This window comes from Tinamus guttatus, unplaced genomic scaffold, assembly GCF_059628265.1.
Source record: "Tinamus guttatus ecotype Peru unplaced genomic scaffold, ASM5962826v1 Tinamus_guttatus_pri_ptg000138l, whole genome shotgun sequence".
NCBI lineage: Eukaryota > Metazoa > Chordata > Aves > Tinamiformes > Tinamidae > Tinamus > Tinamus guttatus.
The window spans coordinates 3,125,853-3,145,227 of NW_028288672.1; the positions used below are offsets into that span (position 1 = coordinate 3,125,853).

At 38.0% G+C, this 19,375-nt stretch overlaps 1 protein-coding gene across 1 annotated transcript; it reads right to left on the bottom strand.

Moving 5' to 3' along the window:
- Positions 1-1,229: 1,229 nt before the first annotated feature.
- Positions 1,230-17,575, bottom strand: HDAC10 (histone deacetylase 10). The gene is made up of 20 exons (XM_088521870.1): positions 17,489-17,575; positions 16,616-16,750; positions 14,436-14,532; positions 13,629-13,726; positions 13,446-13,550; positions 13,163-13,231; positions 12,476-12,602; positions 11,823-11,888; positions 11,387-11,446; positions 10,938-11,027; positions 9,832-9,938; positions 8,358-8,425; positions 7,564-7,837; positions 6,841-6,931; positions 5,158-5,243; positions 4,645-4,698; positions 3,852-3,936; positions 3,247-3,432; positions 2,084-2,243; positions 1,230-1,405 (listed from the first exon to the last, which is right to left on the bottom strand). Exons 1-20 carry the CDS (start codon positions 17,551-17,553, stop codon positions 1,380-1,382), a joined length of 2,049 nt encoding a protein of 682 aa, XP_088377996.1. The 5' UTR covers positions 17,554-17,575; the 3' UTR covers positions 1,230-1,379.
- Between the last annotated feature and the right edge of the window lie 1,800 nt (positions 17,576-19,375).

Here is a 19,375-nt window from a genome sequence, read left to right on the forward strand (position 1 = left end):
CAGCATTCAAATTATGGTCCCACTGCCACCACTTACTAGTTGTGGGAAGCCCATGGAAATGTGCACAACCAATTTTTAAGTCACAGAGGAGTGTTCTTCAAAGTGAGCACTAAACCCTAACCAGAGGCTGACAAAAGAGACACAAGCTGCGGGCACTACGGTTTATGGCCGATAACCGTGTCAGCTCTGGAGCCCTCCCAAATCTACTGTCATTATACAGAAATTTAGTTTTTGAAAGAGGGGAGGATTACATCCCTTAGCACAGCAATTTAAAGCATACAGAGGAGCTATGTTTCCCCAAATAAATCAAAATAAATGTGGTGTGCAGACTTACATCAGCCTTTGATCCAGTTCCTAGAACCTGGGAAGGGCAGCAGGCATAACTACTTCAATACAAACTGTTAACTCAAATATGCAAGAACAAATCAAGGCTTTTCAGGCTACCAACTATTTCTTTTAAAGATACTGCCAAAACTGAAGCACACAAACCCTGTGTCAGAAGGTAGTTCTTTTAATGCTGCATTTAGTAACACTGCTCCCTGCTTCTGCAGCGCTTTTGCATTTTAAACTGCTTCACATAGATGTGACCTATTTACATCTGAGAGGGGAGCTACCTTACCTTTCACAAGTGAAGAAATGAAACAAGGTAAAGAGGATAGCTGAAGTCACAGAAGAAACTGCTAACAAAGGGATGTTAATCTGGAATTTCGTGCAATCAGGAATATCTTTCTTCCTTCTTAAGTAGATTTAATAAAGAAATACAAGCAATAAAATGGCTCTTGCATGTATGTTATTGAAAGGATTAAAATGCTTTATTCAATTATATATTTGTAATTTATAAGTATGCAAAGTATTTTTATCGTTTTCCTCTTAAGTTCTGAAAAAAAAATCAAGAAAAAAAGTTCACATTAGGATAATCCTTTACATCAGAAATTAGTCTGTGGGGTTTGCTGCTCAAGAGTAGCAGTGGCAGTAGTGCAAGCATGAACAGTTTAAAAATATTTGGATGTCATGACTGCCCATTTCAGATTCCTATATTCTAGACTACTACTGCTTTCAGGTAGTCAAGCTACTGCATATACAATCCTGACGTTAGTCACAGATAACATTGGTCCCAATGTGCAATAATGAAGGCACAGGAGCAGGTTTTCAAGAGTCAGTTTTGCATGATTGGTGTCAATACAAAATTTGCATGTGCAATTCCCTAGATCTAGAGAAGAAAATACGGATTTTTGCATATCATAAAAAGATGAAACAACTGCTAATGGCTCTTGTTTTGGCTGCAGATCGACCCTCCTTTTCCTGATTTAAAAGGAAACCACATAGCAACACATTTTCTGCTGCTGCTTCTGCCGATGTTGCGTAAAATGATTCTGAAGTCAATTTCCTGAAATCGCATTCATCACTAAAAAAAGAAGAGCATTAAAAAAAAAGTTTTCCATCAAGCCCAGATGACAATTCCCAAACCCTTAAATACATTTTTATCTGAGTGAGACTACAGCTGTTGACCATTCCTTCCAAAAGGAAGACGGCCATCTTATTTCAGAGAAGCAAATCCACCTTCATTTACTGATGGCATTTCTGCTGAAAAACCTAAGTTGTTCAACAGAGCAATATTTCTAGTAAGTATGCTTCAAAGCACATAGACCTGCTTAATCTGATTCCTATACAAATAGAATACCTGATCTTCAACTACTTATGAATGAAGCAAGAGTAATCATTACTGAGTTACATGGAATTCCTGGAGTCCAGTTAAATACATAAAAAGGTTAGGTGATTTTGAGCTACATTCAGAAAACAAATTAATCACAATGAGCATGTACCTTATAACGATTCTTTAAAATATTTTTGGTAGTCTCACCAAGTATTGGAATAACAATAATGAAAGTTCCTTAGAGTACAGTTATTGTGTTAGTTTGGCGTTTTCTGGCTCAAGTGGCAGAATCAATTTGACTTAATGTTTCACCCTGTCCACAACAGATCAGTGTAGAACTACTGACTTTAGTGCTATAGGATCTAACTGTATTTTATCATCCTAAAAATTCACATGTATGAGTAAGAACCAAAGATAGAGATGATTTACCTGAACACTGAAGCATGTTCCACTCCTGCTGAAACTGGTCCCTTAGTATTTTTATTGTATGTACTTTTTCTTGGCTAGGCGGTGCATAGACTCCAAAGTCCGGTGTAGGATCACTCGCTAAGGCTTTAGCTATAGTTTGCATTAGATTCATCTCTGTGTTCTATTGCAGTAGAAAAAAAAATTAGGATCAAACATTCTTTAATTCAGTACATAAAATATTTTAACAAGTTTTTTTTTAATGAAGTTGGTAGTACTAGCAACTAGCAATGTTCAATTTTTCAATGTCAAGATGCTATAAATTGAGATTTTTCTGAAAAAAAAATTAAACTTTTTTTTTTGTCAAATAGAAAGTATCTCAATTCTTCCTTCTATGAGGGTAAAGAAATAATCCTGGATTAACAGTAGGAAATGTCAGAAAGGGAAAGAAGGAAAGAATGGAGCTTATTTGCTTCCAGCAGTTTATAGTGGTACATTTGGCTTCAGTCTAAATCATTTCTCACATCATTTCTGTGAGAAAAGCATGCATATCTACCCATATTATCCATCCCTATCCAGAAGGCATCCATATGCTTTTTCTGAAACATCCATATTATATGAAGAATATTGACAATTATTTTGAAGAATGTAAGACTATTTTATTTTAAATGGATGAAAGTGAATTTTCAATTATTCTAAAAAGCAAAGCACATGCGCATTAGAAAATCCTGTTATGGGATTCCCCAGATAGCATCAACATAGAACTCTATTTCAGTTATTTCTACAAGGCATATGTCTAACCTTTTCTTTTTTTTTTTTTTTTTTTTTTTTTCCCCCATGATGCAAGTTGTGTGTGATAGAGCACAACATGGGACAGAGAGGAAATCTAGCATTTTAGGATAAAGAGAATAAAGTGCTTCAGTCACATTGAAAGAGAACATATCATGTGCTTAACATGTGAGAGTAAGTGTTCATTTTCCCAAGAGAATTCTGAGCTGTGGAATCCCACCTGGACAGAGACACTTGGGCTATCTATGCCACAAATTTAGAGGTACCAAAGAAAATGTAGATACAGGCAGTATTTTTCATTGGGCAGTGCTGTGCAGTTCCTTGCCACCCTGGCTGCTGCTCAACTTGAATTGTGACCTATGCACTTTGAATGATCACAGCTCGGTGCCATTACTTACCTCAATCACTGCAAGAATTCGAGACTCAGCTAGCCCTCGCAGTAAACCAACGAGCAAAGAAATCCCATTTATTCCAAGGCTCCTGTTTGGTCCAACAGCTATTATTGTTAAATTGGCTTGATAACTATATGCTACTGGAAGAATGAATCCAAATACAGCAGAAAAGAAATCATTTCCTTCAGCACCCTTTAACAAAAATGAAAAATAGTTTAGCACAAATGCTAAATAGAGAAATAAGGTGAACCTCAATAAACTTGCAGTTAACCTGGAAAATAGGATACTGATCTGTTTTCACAACAATCTATTACAAAAGCAGCTTTACTCAATGCTGAATACTCATCTCCTGCTTATGCTCCTCACACTGTGAGTCTGCCTTCTTGAAGACGAGAAGTAGCAGCTACTGAGGTTTTCCTCAAACCTCAGCATTCTAACACACACTAAAGACTTGTGAAGAGAAGCACAAGAGATAGGGCAAAAATGAAATGTTTTCAAGTGTTCAAATTCCAGTGAGGGATATAATTCTTGGTGTCATCTTACAAATCTGTAAATATGTTCTATTAATTCTGTTTAGAAAACAGTTTTTGCTTTATGAAAGCGAACCTCACCTCCTTCCAGTTCAGTGAGATATAGTATTTGGAGTTGGTCCTTTCAGATTGTTGTTTCTCACAAACATGTATCATGAGTATTCTTCTGTAAATAAAAAGCACATTCCAGTATTTAACCAATAAGATTTTTGAAAAAACTCCTTTTGTCATTCTTTAAACACTAACTCCTATCTCAGTAATAGATAAGTTATTTACATAACCACATGCCATGACATTGAGGCCAATTCACATTGAAATCTTTTTTTTTTTTTTTTCATATTTCAAAAAAAAAGGATTGAAGATTACAGAAAAATCAGCTTTAAGGGAGCTGACAAAGAAGGGTACAGATATTTTAAGATGACTTTGAATAAAGAACTCAACATCAGCAGTATGTACAATTCTATCCAGTATAGATCTGCCATCTCTGAAACACATATGGCGTTTGGGACACGGTGAGAGGCTACAGCTACTTGCACAAAAATATTTTATTTTTGTTCCTTTGCGAGTGGCCAAGTGAATTAGGGATGGATAGGGAACAATGTGTCAAGTCCCAGCCTAGTCCGTCCTGTCAGACTTCTGTCTCTGCTTCTTTCCTGTGTATATCTAATCACTCATAAAATAAAAAAGTGACACTTATAAATAGAGCTTTGATTTTAGAAATACATATGGGGATGTTTTATATTGTGTCTCAGATTAAAATTAATAAAACATCAGTAAACATGAACGATTCCTCAGTGCATTTCATCATGCATCTACTTAGGAACATAAAAAATGTATTTGGGATCTGATGTCCTGACCGAAAGAGAAACCTTACCCGTCCTCTGTGTTTGGTGTGATTTCCATGTCTCCCACAAATATGCAGAGCACTCTGCAGAAGACAAAATAAAAGCATGTATACATACACCTATGAGTATTTTTTTTAATTAGTGCTATTTTTAAAGGAGTTTTCATGCAAATTAGTTACATAAAAAGAGGAAATTATTTCTGCACTTGGTCCATTGGAAAATATAAAGAAAATACATTCAGGACAGCTCCAGCAAATGCCTTCTCTCCTGTCAAACACTGCGGGAGAGAAGGCCAAAGGGGAAACACAAAATCCACCATAGAAAGCCTGGGCTAGCATCCTTAGAAGTGCTTCCCTTTGGTAAGGCAAAGACTTTTGGCATTATAGACAATATTGACTTGATTAAATATGAAAATAGTATGCCCTTCAAGGTGCTATTTGTTTAAAAATGAAGCTTTTCAAAGACAGCTTGCAGTATCTTAGACACCTTTATCACATTTTTATATTTTATGAAAGGGACGCAAATGCAAAAGAGAAATTCACCTTTGAAATCCAAAACGAACAGAATGTCTTAATGCAACAGCAGCAGAAAGGGAAACTCTGGGTGATTCTGCAATTCCATTGCATGCCTACAAAATACATTTTTTATTCAGGAATAATTAATGCCGCACAATACCACGCCATTTTCATTTATAACTAATGTTTCTATATGTTTATATATAGGTATGATTCAAACGAAACTAAAGGTGCATGAAAGGTGCGACACAGTAAGATTTAAAAAAAATGTTAGCAAGTCATTTTCTACAAAAAGGCTGTATTTGATTGTTATGCCAAAAAATTCTTCTATTTGGCAACTTACTTCAAGAGTGTTGTGCTATGTAGAAAGGCAGCTGTGAAAAAAGCTTCTCTGGGAGAAGTTCATCTTTACTGGGTCTCTCAATAATCTGTAGATCAGATATACCTTAGTGTACCAGTAGTCATGTTGCACCAGAAGAATGCACACTATTACAAGAAGATTCTCTCTGATCTGTAATTCTGACTCTTCCTTTAACTATGGCAAGTGATTCTTTTCTGATAAACACAAATGTCAGGAATATTCATTCTACCTCCAAGTGTTTGTTTCTGCTCTGTAATACTTTGAACTAGGTGTTTGCTTCTCTTTCTGTCAACATAAAAAGCTCAGCTTAGCATCTGTAGCTCATTACAAGTTCTATTTTTTTTCCACCAGTTATCATCTTTTTAAAATATTTACTGAATTTCCTAGAGCTATATTCAGTATTAAATCTAGTAAAAAAACAAGAAAAAAAAAAAGAGAGAGAAAGGAAAGTTGTCCCTGAAGTCTTCAGAGGTGGCTACCAGCAGTTGGTAGGAAGCCAGGTTACAAGCAAGAGGCCATCCTGACAGTAACTCTTCCTCACAAGCTTGATACTTTTAGAGAGGGCTTTTCATTCAAATAGCAATACTGATTTATAAGGATCTCATTATATACTTGTTTTTGCTTGCCTTTTTTCTTTTTGTTTGCTTGCCATTTGTCTCCTTAGTTCTCCAGGTTATATATAAGTACAAACTCACACCCTCAACGTTTATCTTCTCTGCACTCCTCACCTTGTAAGAGTCAAAAGGCTGGATTTAAATTACTGCCTTTATGGTATACAGTGGTGTTTTAAGCAATATCGAATTGCACCTTCAGTAAATCAATAAAGAGGGAGAGAAAAAAAATCAACTCCAAGTATACTCTACAGATCATAGGAGGTGGGGACAGCTTCACGTAGCATGGCAAGCATTGGTCATCTTTAAGGCTAAGTTAACTGTCTCCTAAAGACAAAATCTGAGCACTGGGACAGAACGCAGCATTTCCTGCTCAAATTTCTTGTTGCTGCTTTATCTTTGGTTGGCAAAAAAGCTTCCTGCTCCCCTCAACTCCAAGAGCAAATAGCTGGCTCAGCCCTGTTATCTATGGGTGATGAAAGGTTCTTGCTGCCTTATCTGCCATGGCTGCAGAAAAGCAAGGCACTACCTTGCCCCAAAATAATTAGAAAATACCTTGGTGTTAACAACTATTCCTGAATGTTTTCTGACCTTACACACTTACTCTTGTAACTAAAAAAAATCTAGCTAAGAGTAGCAGGATTGTGAAAGACATAACTAATATATTGATGAGAAAAGAGCAGAAGCAGAAATAAGAAGAAAGCAACACCTCAAATGATCAAAGCAGATTATTATTACCTGCTTCGTAAGTATTTTATCTAGGACAGCCAACATACTCCCAAGAGAAGGCAAAATTTCATCCTCTTTCACAAGGTCTCCATAAAAGGCACTGTAAAATAAATGAAGAAAAAATAGGTTAAGGACAAAACTCCAGTGCTTTTGAAGAGGACACTGATATAGCACTTTGCAGCGATACTGATAGGTTATATTTTGTGTGCTGCACATTCATTCTTGAAGACAGCTCTAGGTGGAAGATGACAATGCTCTAGACAGGCATTCCTGAACTCTCTAAACCTGTTTCCACTCTGCACTGGAAAGAAAATAGAAGATCTAAATCTGTTCAGGAAGTAGATTTCTAGCAGAATTGGACTTTTAAGACAAAAAGCTGAGCTTCTCAGATCAGGCCAGCTTGGGTGTTTTCAGCTAGAAATGACCACAGAGCTTTAAGAGTTAAAGATCCCTTCTAACAAAACCTTCTTCCGAATAAATATGCTTGCACTAGCTGCTCAATCACCCTTGAAATTGTTTTCTCTAAGACATTCTGGCTCCTTCTACAAAGAGGTGTAAAGATATGAGTGGTAGTCAACACTAATTTCTTAATCTTTCAGAGGAAGAAACTCTGGCTAGCATTAAGTAAGCAAGACCAAAAGAAGACCATGACTGAGAGAGGACTAGATGACAGTCTGTGCCTAAATCTCTTATGCTCATAATTATGTTGAGACTTGGACAAACAGAGCCAACCTGACAAGAGCTTTAACTTCATTCATGTCCATTTCCTTCACCACATGGACAGATAGTGGGAGCAAATGTGCTGAAGCTTTAGACTCAATTGTTGCTGCTGTTTTGATGGGAGGTACTGGAAATAGAATATTTTTCATGTGCAATTCCAAAAACCTTTCTACTTTGACTGTTTCATCTTTATTGGTTATCTTAGACTCATCTTCTGTGGAGGAATTTGTATTAGCCTTCTCTAGCAGGTGTAATTTAGTGCTCGGATTTTGTAAAAAAGATGCATCTAGAAGAAAAAAAAAAAAAAAAAAGAAAAACCAATGAGGTTTCACATGTATTAATTCCTAATCGATGTTAATTTTTAGTTATTTACTAATAAAACTGTGTAGTTCTATATTAGCAGTGTGCATATTTATTTCCATGTGCAATATTTCTTAACACAGATGATGTCAACAACCTCCAGTGCTGAAGTATTTATTTTAATCTAGTGATAAGGTCTTAAGTGATCATAAATCTTATGGCCAAAATTTTGACACAGCATACAGAATCCTCAAAAAAGGAAATCAAAGAACTTCTTTTTTTGGTTTGATGTTTAGGAGCTTCACTCAGAATTCAACCCTATACCACTGCAGTTCAGCTCTGCATTTACCCCTAAATAAAGTCTCACCCCATTTCACTGTTTCATAATTTTTTTGAACTGGTAGTTCAGTTATTTTAAATGAGTGGTATTAATTTTAGTCATTTTGAGTTTCAATATGAATCCATTTACCAATCATATTTGCTTGAAGAAAGAGAGAAGTAATTACCTTCATACATCAAACATTTCCAGTAGGGCTTATGTGCTGCTCTCACATTTTGAATAGATTCAATAGCACTACAAAAGAAACAGAATTAATAACATCAGCAATATTGAAAATACAGGGAACATGATTCATCCATATAAATATATATATAAAAACTCTGAAAATGAACTAACTCTGGTCCATTCCAAAAATGCAGAACAGAAAAACAGAGCATGAGAATCAATGGGGAGATCACTTGGAAAGATTGCATGGAAGTGCAAAATAAAAAAGAAGTGAATAACATTTTTGAACACATAGAGTAACTGTTTAAGTGCACATTTGCACATATTGAGTGAGATCCTGACACTGTTTTTTGGGAAGACACACCTCTCCCTGACATCAGGAAAGACAGGATTTCGCCTGTTACTCTTTGCTCTGTCAGAGATTTCATCTACAGAATGCAAAGGAGCAATTACACTTTGCAACAGCAAAACAATCTGTTCACAGGGATTGAAAGTGGGACAGAAACTAAGGAAATCAAATTCCTTGATATTCTCTGTGTAAAAATCTCTCCTTCCTGTTACTGCTCTTGTTTGTGCCAAAGGGTCCCAGTGCACTAGCTGTCACACAACCATAATACAGGTCAGATTATATATAGGGCAAATTTTGTCTGTTTAGAGTAACAGTTCAGTAACTGTTTGGAGTTATAAATCCAAGTCTGTTCAGCAACCTGTATACATCTCCATTGCTTGCCTGACTGGTCTGAGTTTTAATTTAAATAACACAGCCAACCAGTAGGTGCTGCCTTCTACCCACCAAAATGCAAGAGGGCCATCAGTGCTGAGGAAAATCACAGAGCAGCTACTGCAGTAGGAAAGAGAGCGAAGATCGGATACGTGGAGATCTGCAGAAGATGGTACAGGAAAGACACTGTGTAAAAGTGGGACTGACATAGGCCCATGTCCAGAGTGCTTTACTAGGTCAGCTGCACTACTGCGCAAATGCAATTATTACTGTCTCCAAAAATAAGTCAGGCCCAAAGTTTAAATTTGGAGGGTCATGCAGACTGGTTCTGCAGAGAAGCAACTTCTGCTGGTCAAATCCTGCACTTGCTCTACTATAGCAAGTGATTCTGGTGCCTGAAGAACTAATCACTGCAATTACAGACTTTTCCAAAAATGGCTGCTATTAACCGGCATTGGCTTGGCCTCAGCCTTGAATGACATGGCCTTGTTACCCTGGAACAATCCAGTGATAAACATTTTAAATTATAAGAAGTTCTTGACGGATTACAATTCTGCATTAATTCCAGGTACAGAAAACAAAATTCACAAAACTGTATCTAGGTTGACTTTTTTGGAATGGTAATTTTCTGAAGCAGAAACTAGTATCCTACTAAGTATCATATTAAAATCTTGTTTCAGCAAAACATTGGAAGCATGTACGTCTTCGGTTTCTTTGATAAATATGCAACATGTAAAATTCTTTCTGGACTTACCTTAGACAAGGAGCCATTTCTCCAGTTATTTGAGGTACAGGATCCCCAAGCAAAGTTTTCACAGTCATGCAGACTGATTCAGCCAATGACTTCAAATGGTAACCACCCTAGAAAAAAAGAAGTGCCACAGAAGCAACAAATACTTGTAAAATGTAAGTGAAAAGCTAAACTTTTGAAATATATATGAATTTACAGAAATGGAGAATTATATGCAAACACACGTAAGTCAATAGTTTTCGATCTGGGAACAGTAAGCTGGAGGCAACTTGATGAATTTTGTTGGTGTCATGATGCCACTCATTTTAGCATGATTGACTTTGGAAATAATGATTTTGCCATGAAAACCCTGGAAATATATCCCTTCCTAAACCCTACCCAAGACATGGCACCTTCAGCAATTCTTGTGGAAGAATCCTTAGAGGGCAAATACTAGCATTGCCATCTAAAATGTCAATACAGCAGAAATGCTCTACAGACTGACACTTTAAGGCCCAGTTGACCTGATGGTTTGGCAGAAGTTGAAGGACTAGAGTTAAGACTGCTAGACTGGAGATGACAAACTGCTTCCTGCACACTACCAGTAGAACAGCTACATGTTGGCATTGGGAAGGGATGCTTCTTTGCACTTCATCTGGGAGACAGAAGGACCCACAGTAACCTGCTGGAGAGAGAAGGTATGAAGGAAGAAAGTTCAAGGGAAAAGAGGTCAAGAAATGAATCATTTCTTAGATGATGGATGCACTCTTGGAGACTTCATTGGGAATATTATACTAACAAATCTATTTACTTGAAAAAGAATATTTTCTAACATGCTGCAGAAAGGGTAAGTTGGAATACAGATTTTAAGAACAGGAAACTTCATAGTTAAAACAGAGTTCTTAAAGAGATGTTCTGTAATTTAAAAAACAAGGGAAAAATGAGTAAAGGCTTCACTGCCAAGTAAGAGCATACTTCAGTTAAACATTTTTAAAACAAAGAAAGACACTCTTGCAAAAGCATCCATAATGCAGCTTATTCATCAAATACATTGTTAAGAGGCCTGTCTTTCTCCTGTCTAGCTTGGCTGATATAGCTCTAATACAAAGACCCTTCCCCATCAGCCTTACCTCCAGGATAACACACAGCCTTCCATTAGCTAGCTGCATGAGGAAGTGGGTAAGATGGGCAAAAACATCAGGAGTGGCATTCATCTGACCCTAAAGCAAACAAAATTATTAATAGAGAGCTATAACCCTGACTCAGAATGTTGGTTAAAAAAAAATGGCAATCTGAAATATATGGGTCTAAGTCAAAATACTGGAATATTTATCTCCAATAGTATGCATCTAGCAAAAAATGCTGAACCAACTACTTTAAGGGAAGGTACAAAAAACAACATGCAAGTTATATCTATGGGATAATCTGGTCTTTACAGTCTCATCCTAATATTTTGAGGCTCAAACTCTTGTCTGGTCAAAGTGAATTCCATCTAACAATCAGTGGACATTTAAGAAGCAGAAGTATTTTAGAATCAGATTTATGACCGACTGCACAAAGGCCATGACAGGCTACTTACCTCAGGGTCTCCAATTCCTGAATCATATCCAGAGGACACAAGAACCAGCTCAGGATCAAACTGTTGTAAAAACAGAAAGATGTTGGTCTCCGTTCCTAAGTCCTCTTTTCAGTTTTGTATTTGGTTTCAACTAAACCACGTTTAACTGTACTCAACTAAATCATAAACAGGAATAAAATAAAATTGAATACAAGATGGCCCATAAATCCTGCTGGAGAAGATACACATCTTCATATTGAATATTTAAAAATTAAACATTTCAAAAATATTATTCAGTTAATGAGGACACCATTCTTACCAGCAGAAATAATGTATTATTTGCATTACTGCTAGGTGCTACAATTCTACAAAATATATTTGAAGGTACCTGCTTAAAATGTATTGAAGAAGTAGCCTGCGATTTTGTTATTTTAGTAACAGAGCAAAAATAATTTACCTCAAAAGCCATTGGAAGCAAGACATGAAAAAAAGCAGCAAGATAATCTGAATTTCCCATGCCAACCTGCAAAACATAATATGACAACATATAATATAAAATAATATTAAAATAACTTATTATAAATACACACATATACACAAAGAATATACCAAAAACGTAAAATTGCATAGGATAGAATATATAGTAGTAAAAATACAATAAAGATCATATTCTTCTGTTGGAATTACAGATTTTCTTCTGTTCACTTCTTCTAAGTTCTTCGTGACATTATGGAAATACAGTTAAGGATGAAGCAACTTTACCGAGTCGAGTAAAACAAACCCATTTAAGTAAAGTACACTGATTTCCAGCACTTTCACTCTTGGAGTACAAGCTTCAGTTCTTTGCTGAGCAATAATCATATCCTCAAACTATTTCTGACTTGATGGCTAGACAAGATTTTGATGAAAACAGAATATATATATTTTTATTTTAACATTGTCACATTCTGAGACGTACTTCTGAGCAGACATTCTGCATCAGGAATGTGATGCACTGCACCGTGACATCTGCCAGGCAAGTGAAGCAGGGCACCTTCCAGAAAATGCCTTACGTAATGTAAAGATAGAAAGTTGCTGTATTTGTCTTTTTGTGCTCTACATGATGCTTACCTTATTCCAAGGCAAATTTATATTACGCCCTTTTCCTCTTTCCAAACCTACAGCGTCATAATCAGATTCCTTAAGTGATGGCCAGAATTCCTGATGTTCATAGCGATGCCACGAAAAATACAAAACACTGAAAGACACCAGAAACAAACATGTCTTAATGAAAATGTCAAAACTGACATATCCCAAACTTGGAGGCCCTACTGACTGAAAGCAGGAAGGAAAACAGAATCCTCCTTCCCCCTTAACTCGGACAACTGCTACAGATTTCTTGTATGGGTGCCTTTAAGATGAAAGATAAGGCATTTTCAGAAAAGGAGACTTGTTTCAAGAACCTATTTTCAGAAAGCAACATAAAACTAATGGGCTTTGTCAACTATTACTTCAATAAACAGAGAGGTTCCTGAGCAGACAGAATTGACAGATTATTTGAATGCTGGCTTAGAATATATATATTTTTTTTTACTGACAAACCAAGGTAGTCATATTGCTCATTCTGTGCTATTCCTTAGGTAACATTTTCTTGTTAGATATTTTTCCCTGTTTGATAACAAATAAAGGAAGGAATGATATAGTAACTAAAACAGCCAAGAGAATGAAACACATTCGGCAAGATGTCTATATCTAGAATATGAAGATAAATAACATATAACTATTTAGCATAAAAAATAAACAAAACATCTTACAAACCTTGGATCCTCTTCAAAAACATATTGAGTTCCTTGCCCATGGTGCACATCCCAGTCAACAATTAGGATTCTGCATTTATCAGAAAAAGAAAACACTGATTGAAATAACCACAGCATCCCAATCTAATGGAGGTACAGATGAACCAAGTTATTTTCATGAACAAAAGATCCTCAACACCCAAGACACTTTAGATGTTATCCTAATATGATAAAGTGCCAAATGGTATCTAAATTGCACTGAATATGCCTAAGAAAAGCTTCTCTAGAGCCAGCCATGCACTTACCTCTGTAGACCATATTTTATTTTTGCATATTTTGCTGCAATAGCAACATTGTTGAATAAACAGAACCCATTTGCTGCATTCCTCTGGCTGTGGTGACCTGGAGGCCTAAAATAAAATTAAATATAGGTATTCCCAGCAAAGGAAATTCTGTGAAAAGCAAAGACTCTCTTAGTATTTTCTTACCTTACTAGTGCCATTCCATTGCACACTTTTCCTGACAGCACAGAGTCGACCAGTTGCAGACTTGCTCCTACTGCTAATTTGGCACAGCAGTAAGTGCTCTAAAAAACAGTATCTTGTGGTTACCACCAATCACTCACCGGATTGTTTTTAAACTAACCGTACACGACATGCATCACAACAGCAAGTTGTCCTGACATAGGGGCAGTCTGCTGAAGTTGTATGCAGGTAACTGAGAGCAGAATTTTACAGCATAGTTTCTAACGTGGTCTCTACTAGAATTACCTGTGATCATCATGTCCTTTGTAAGGACAGTCTCTCTAGAGCATACAGGAAATGTGATAGACTTACTGATCTGACTAGTGAAGTGAGATCATATCTATGAAAATAAGATATAAAACCTTACAGAGGAAAAATACAAAAGACTTCTGCTGCTTTATCTGAAGCAATGTTTTAGAGTAACTTTTAACAAAATGTGATTTGCAGGTCCCTAATGGTCTTCAATGATGTGGCTAACTGATAAAAAATAAGATAACATTTGCTAAGTGTGCTATACTGACATAATACAGGTAGAGAATAGATGACAGAACATGTAACCAATTTAAATTACAGCATTATAATAAACTTGCAACAGATACAATAATGCCATAAATACATCCACTGCATCCAATAATACTAATACATACAATTTAAATAGCAAAAAAAAAAAAAAGTATTGCCAATTTTCCCCTATTTGGAAAAGCACTTTTAGATGTAATAATACAAATGCTGTTAATGCTCAAAGGAAAAAAAAATGTTTAATTTGCTCACCGGATGAAAGAAAAAAGCATCATAATTCCCAGAAACACTTTTCAGTTCTTCTTCATTCATTGTCTGGGTGCTTTTGGCAACTTCCAAGTGCTCAGAACTGCAGAGGAAAGAAAGATATTAACACACTATTTACCTAGGTAAATATATACTTATTTTTTAATGCAAAATGTAATCAGAAGTCACAGAATTTACGTTAAAGTGACCTTCTGTGAGACTTTATAAATCTAACAGGAACTCTGAAATGTTAGATGCAGACTGCAATGAAGAACAAGGGTTCTTGTTTGTTAGAAGAACACAAGGACATTCTTTTCCCTTTCTAGTGGTAAGAGCAATTAGTCCTGCTATTACAAAAAGACATCTGTCCATCTATCGTGTACCAGTCTATTTTGCAATCTATCTTATGTACAGAGACCAAGAACTAAATTATGATTTTGACAGTTATCAGTGTGAATTATGACTTTGATGGAAAAGAGGTCTCTCACCAGGTGTGCACCACCATCTCTCTTTTTACTAATTCAAGAGGGTACTGGATTCAGTGTTTCACACAGTCACTGCCACTGCTTTCTTACTCTTGTCTAGCGGGATAGAGAGGAGGTCAATGGTATCTACTCTCCTATCTGTGCCACAGCTCAGGAAATGATGCCCGTGTGTGCGTTCCCCTTGGCGGCCAGTGCTGAAGCAACTAGAATTTCACCACACAGAATGAGACACCCTGCTGCCATCTAACAGAAATAAAGCAAATCAGTGGCCTAGAAAAGGAATGAATTAACAGGATTACAATGACAAGAACCTGAATGACTCTAATTACTAGCTGAACTTTTCCATCAGCCTCAGTGCCTAGCTGGGAACACATACAAAACATTTCCACAGTAATTATGTATTTGTCACGTAGATGTCTGTTTCAATCTGAAACTGTTTTGTTTAGCTATTAGTTTAAAACCTGAAGAAAGGAGAAAATACTATTATCTGTAGCTTATCCATGAAAACCAAGATACCACTCAGTTAAATAATCTATCCCAAGTCATCTAACAGGGACAACTACATTGGGAATAGTGATCAAGACTCTTTAGCACCCTATCAGCACTATACTTAAAATTAAAAAAAAAAAAAAAAAAAAACTTTTATTTGTATTTGGCACTAGTTACATTCTAACGAGCAAGGAGTTTCCAAGGAAAAATACTGTTCTGCAAGCTGGATTATTTTAAGCACGCCTCAGGATGAAGCTATGCTCTCATTACAAGGATCAAGACATCCCTCCCCTCTGGGGAGTTTGGCTGCACTGTTCAGGACCAGTTTAGAGACGATGCAGCTCGTGGCCTAGAAAACATCAGCTGGAAACCTCGGGGGAGGCTCCCTCCAAGCAGCTCTGCAAAGAGGTCTCTGCAGGGGCTTCCCTCCTTCCTTTGGAGTTGTTTTTAAGGCAAAGCTCTCGCTTGTGCCTACACTGCAGCTCTGCTGCAGCAATGGCTATGCCTAGCCATAAACTCCATTGATCTGGACCTGTGGACCGATCCCTACCTTGATCTCAGACTTAACCCTATGGACTCGTCTGGCAATCCAGACTCCTGGCTGAACCTCATCCATCCCAAGACCTGCGCTAGGTCCTGTTACTGTCCCTGTAGCCACCAACCCTTTCTGCCTTGTCACCCTGCTCTGCTCCCAGCTGTCCTTCCCTTTCAGAGGAATCCACCCTGGCTGCTCCCTGCTAAGGAGGCAAATGAGCACACACACAGCACGTATGCCCACTGCACAACCATCACAGCAAGGCAGACTTCATTGCCATGAAGTCCCCCATTGAAATTAGCTGCCAAGCTTTTCTGTTTGGTTCACTCTACCTCAGAGAAGTTTGGAAGAAAGAGGAGAAAAATCCTTCTAAGGATTTTCCATTATTCTGTTTTTTTTTTTCTCCCTCCTGTCTTATCCCATTTTTTATTAGAAATTACTTTTCATGCTGTGCATAAATTAACCCCTGTAACTCAAAAGAATTCAAAGTGTGAGAAAGGGGATTTAGTGGAATAGCAGCTTCATACTTCAGCACCTCCGCTACACTTAACATGACTTACTCTCCACTGAAATGTCTGAAGTCACTAAGTTTCGGATTAGACTTTTATGATCCACAGGTAGAAAGGTCTGTTATTTCACTGAATTAATCTGAAAGGTGAAGAAAGCAAATTTCAGACCTGTGAACCAACAGGATCTCCTCCTCGCTTCCTTCTCTGGCAGGCACACGGACGCATCTTTCCACAAGATGGTAATGTTTAAGCTGCTCATAAGACGATGACAGTCTTTCTGGTACTTCAATATCACAAATTGGACTAAAAATAAGCAATAAACATGTTAAAGTGAAAAAAGTATATAGCTCTAAAATAAAAAAAGAAACAGAATAGCATCATTCTCTCTTTTCTCTCTCGTTACTGGAACACTTAACTACACACACATGCACCAAAACTGAACTGAACTGAAAAGCAGTAGGTTAAGACACAAAAAGTGGGTTTAGGAAAGGAGACAACAGTGAACTTCCATTTTGAGACAGCATTAAATATATTGGTACATTGGTAATTTAGGTACATTTAGGAAAGTGACTTATGCATGTGTAAAGCAGGCAAACTTGAATTTACCACTAAGCTACTACAAAAAGAGCTTCAGCTGGTATATCTATGTATTTTTCCCAAGGCCCCAATTTTGTTACATTTCAGCTTTATAAGTAGTTTTGTTAAAGGACTTTTTTTTCAGAGGATTACTCAGATATCTAAAACTAGACAGGTCTTAACTAAGGCCTACTGAGCTTAAGGCCAACAGCCTGTCAAATGCAGCTGCAGGTTCTCATGAGGGCATCTGGATACATGGTGACAATAAAGTTTTTGTACCACAGGCAAGAGTTTCTATTTATGAAGCAAGTGACAGGATACCTATCACTAGGTATCTAGGTATCACTAGGTAAACTGAGGTAAAATTATATATGTTACCTCTCTTAGAAGCCCTAATAAGAATCTATTCATTAAAAAACAAACAAAACAAAACAAAACAACAACAAAAAACCGTTATTGACTTACTCATTCCAAAGTAGTTTATGACAGGTCATTTCCTCATCATAAATCAATGCTGTTCCTGAAGCCATTGCCACAGGCAAAACAAGACGAAGATCCTATGACATGTTTTTCAGGCAAGCAGGAAATATATATTAAAACATTGTTATAATACTTAACAAGCGGATAACCTATGTCTGGTTTGAACTTCAGACTTTGTGATTACAAAGCAAAATCAAAGGAAAACCTGGAGAAGTTGGGGCAGTGTGGAGGAAGCAGGGCAGAAGGGGCACTGATCTCCACACTGGATGATGATGCCCAGGCAGGATTCCTGCCCAGCTGGATTTTATCGAGGTGATCCCAGATCCTGGTGCAGATGGAGGTCAGGGAATCTCTCCTGGCTCCTCTCACCCCCCTGCCGGGTTTTATGGTGGTTGAGGCTCCAAGAACACACCAGACCTACCTGCTGGTCCCAGCTTTGCCGTGACACTTACCTGTTGTGGCAGATGCAAATGGAGGTGTATGTGAAAACCTGCAGTATAAAACCACAAAATGTAGAAAGATATGATTAACGCGTACCCTAAGTACCACAGCTACAGGGACTTACATTAACAACTTTTTAATGTATTTTAATAGACACAAAGGAGACATTTGTCTAAACGGAGGACACACCTTTTAAAGCAAACCGCGTGCTCGCTTGAGTGCTGAGGAAGAAGCCCACACCCCTCTGCCTCACGCCGGCCGCGGAAGCGCCATAACCGCGAGCCGCCCCCACGCGGGGCTCCCCGGGCCGTGGGCCGGGCCGGGCCGGGCCGGGAGGGCGGTCCCGGTGGGCGGTCCCGGTGGGCGGCCCGGTGGGCGGCCCGGCCATGGCGGCCATGGCGGCGGACGGGCGGGCTCGCTCGCTCGCTCGCTCGCTGAGGGAGCGGGGGCGGCGCGGGCAGCCATGTTGGGTGGCGGGGCTGCTGCGGCGGCGCCGCTCGCTGTCTGGAAATCTGCAGTTTGTGTGTTCTTAAATTTGCAAAATATCCCTGTGAGATTTAATAAGAAACCCTTCTGTCCTGTAGGAAGGTGTGTTTCAAAGCCCGTGCTGGAAGTGAATGTTCCCGGAGTATTTCCCTTCTGAGCACTTCCTCAACACTTGTGAGGTGAAAATTTCTCAAAAACTCCTGTATTTAATTTTCACTGGCACTCGTGCCACTTTACATTCCACTGGTCTATAGCAGAAAGCCTTAAACTGGATATAAGTGTAACATAGAGCAAATTGCCTTTACTCTAAAGCCCCTGTGCTTTGCCAGAGCTCTGTAAAGTGGGCCCAGCTATTTGAATTATATTTTAATGTCAGTGACGGCTGAACTAGAATTACTTCATTACGTTTCTAGTGTGTAATAAATTCAAGAGCAAAAAACCCTGAACTGTACAGCGTCTTCTAAAACACCAGGGAATTAAGAAAAAAAAAAAAAGAAGAAATAATAAAAAAAAAGGTGACAGAGTAACAAGACTTGTGCTCAGAAACTGAAACGCCTGCACAGCACGGGCAGGTTCCTGCCGCTCTGTAACTGGGTCACGTTGGCTCCGGGCGTCGCGCTGACATCGGCGATGGCTGCAGTGTGCCCCAGCCCTCTTTAAACATTTATGATTTTACCAGCAAGACCCACAGAGGCTTGGTGGGATCAATGAACTGTGCTTTTGAACAACCTACTTCTTTCTCAACTTCATTCTATTTGTCTTGTTGAGACAAATAGAATATAGATTGTTTCAATTTCTCTTTTTCCCATCTTTTTCTTTTTTTTTCCTGCATGTATACAGGTCGATGTTCACCAACGGCTTGTCAGGAGCACAGATCATGACAGCGTGGACTTTTAGAAAGCTGCTGGTCATAAAATTTAACATATTTCAAAAAATACAACCACA

Coding starts and splice junctions, on each gene's coding strand:
- HDAC10 (XM_088521870.1), bottom strand. CDS start 17,553: ATGGCTTCAGGAACAGCATTGATTTATGATGAGGAAATGACCTGTCAT. Junction 16,751..17,488: donor CATAAACTACTTTGGAATGA/GTAAGTCAATAA, acceptor GCTTATTTTTAG/TCCAATTTGTGATATTGAAG. Junction 3,937..4,644: donor ACACCAAACACAGAGGACGG/GTAAGGTTTCTC, acceptor TTTTATTTACAG/AAGAATACTCATGATACATG.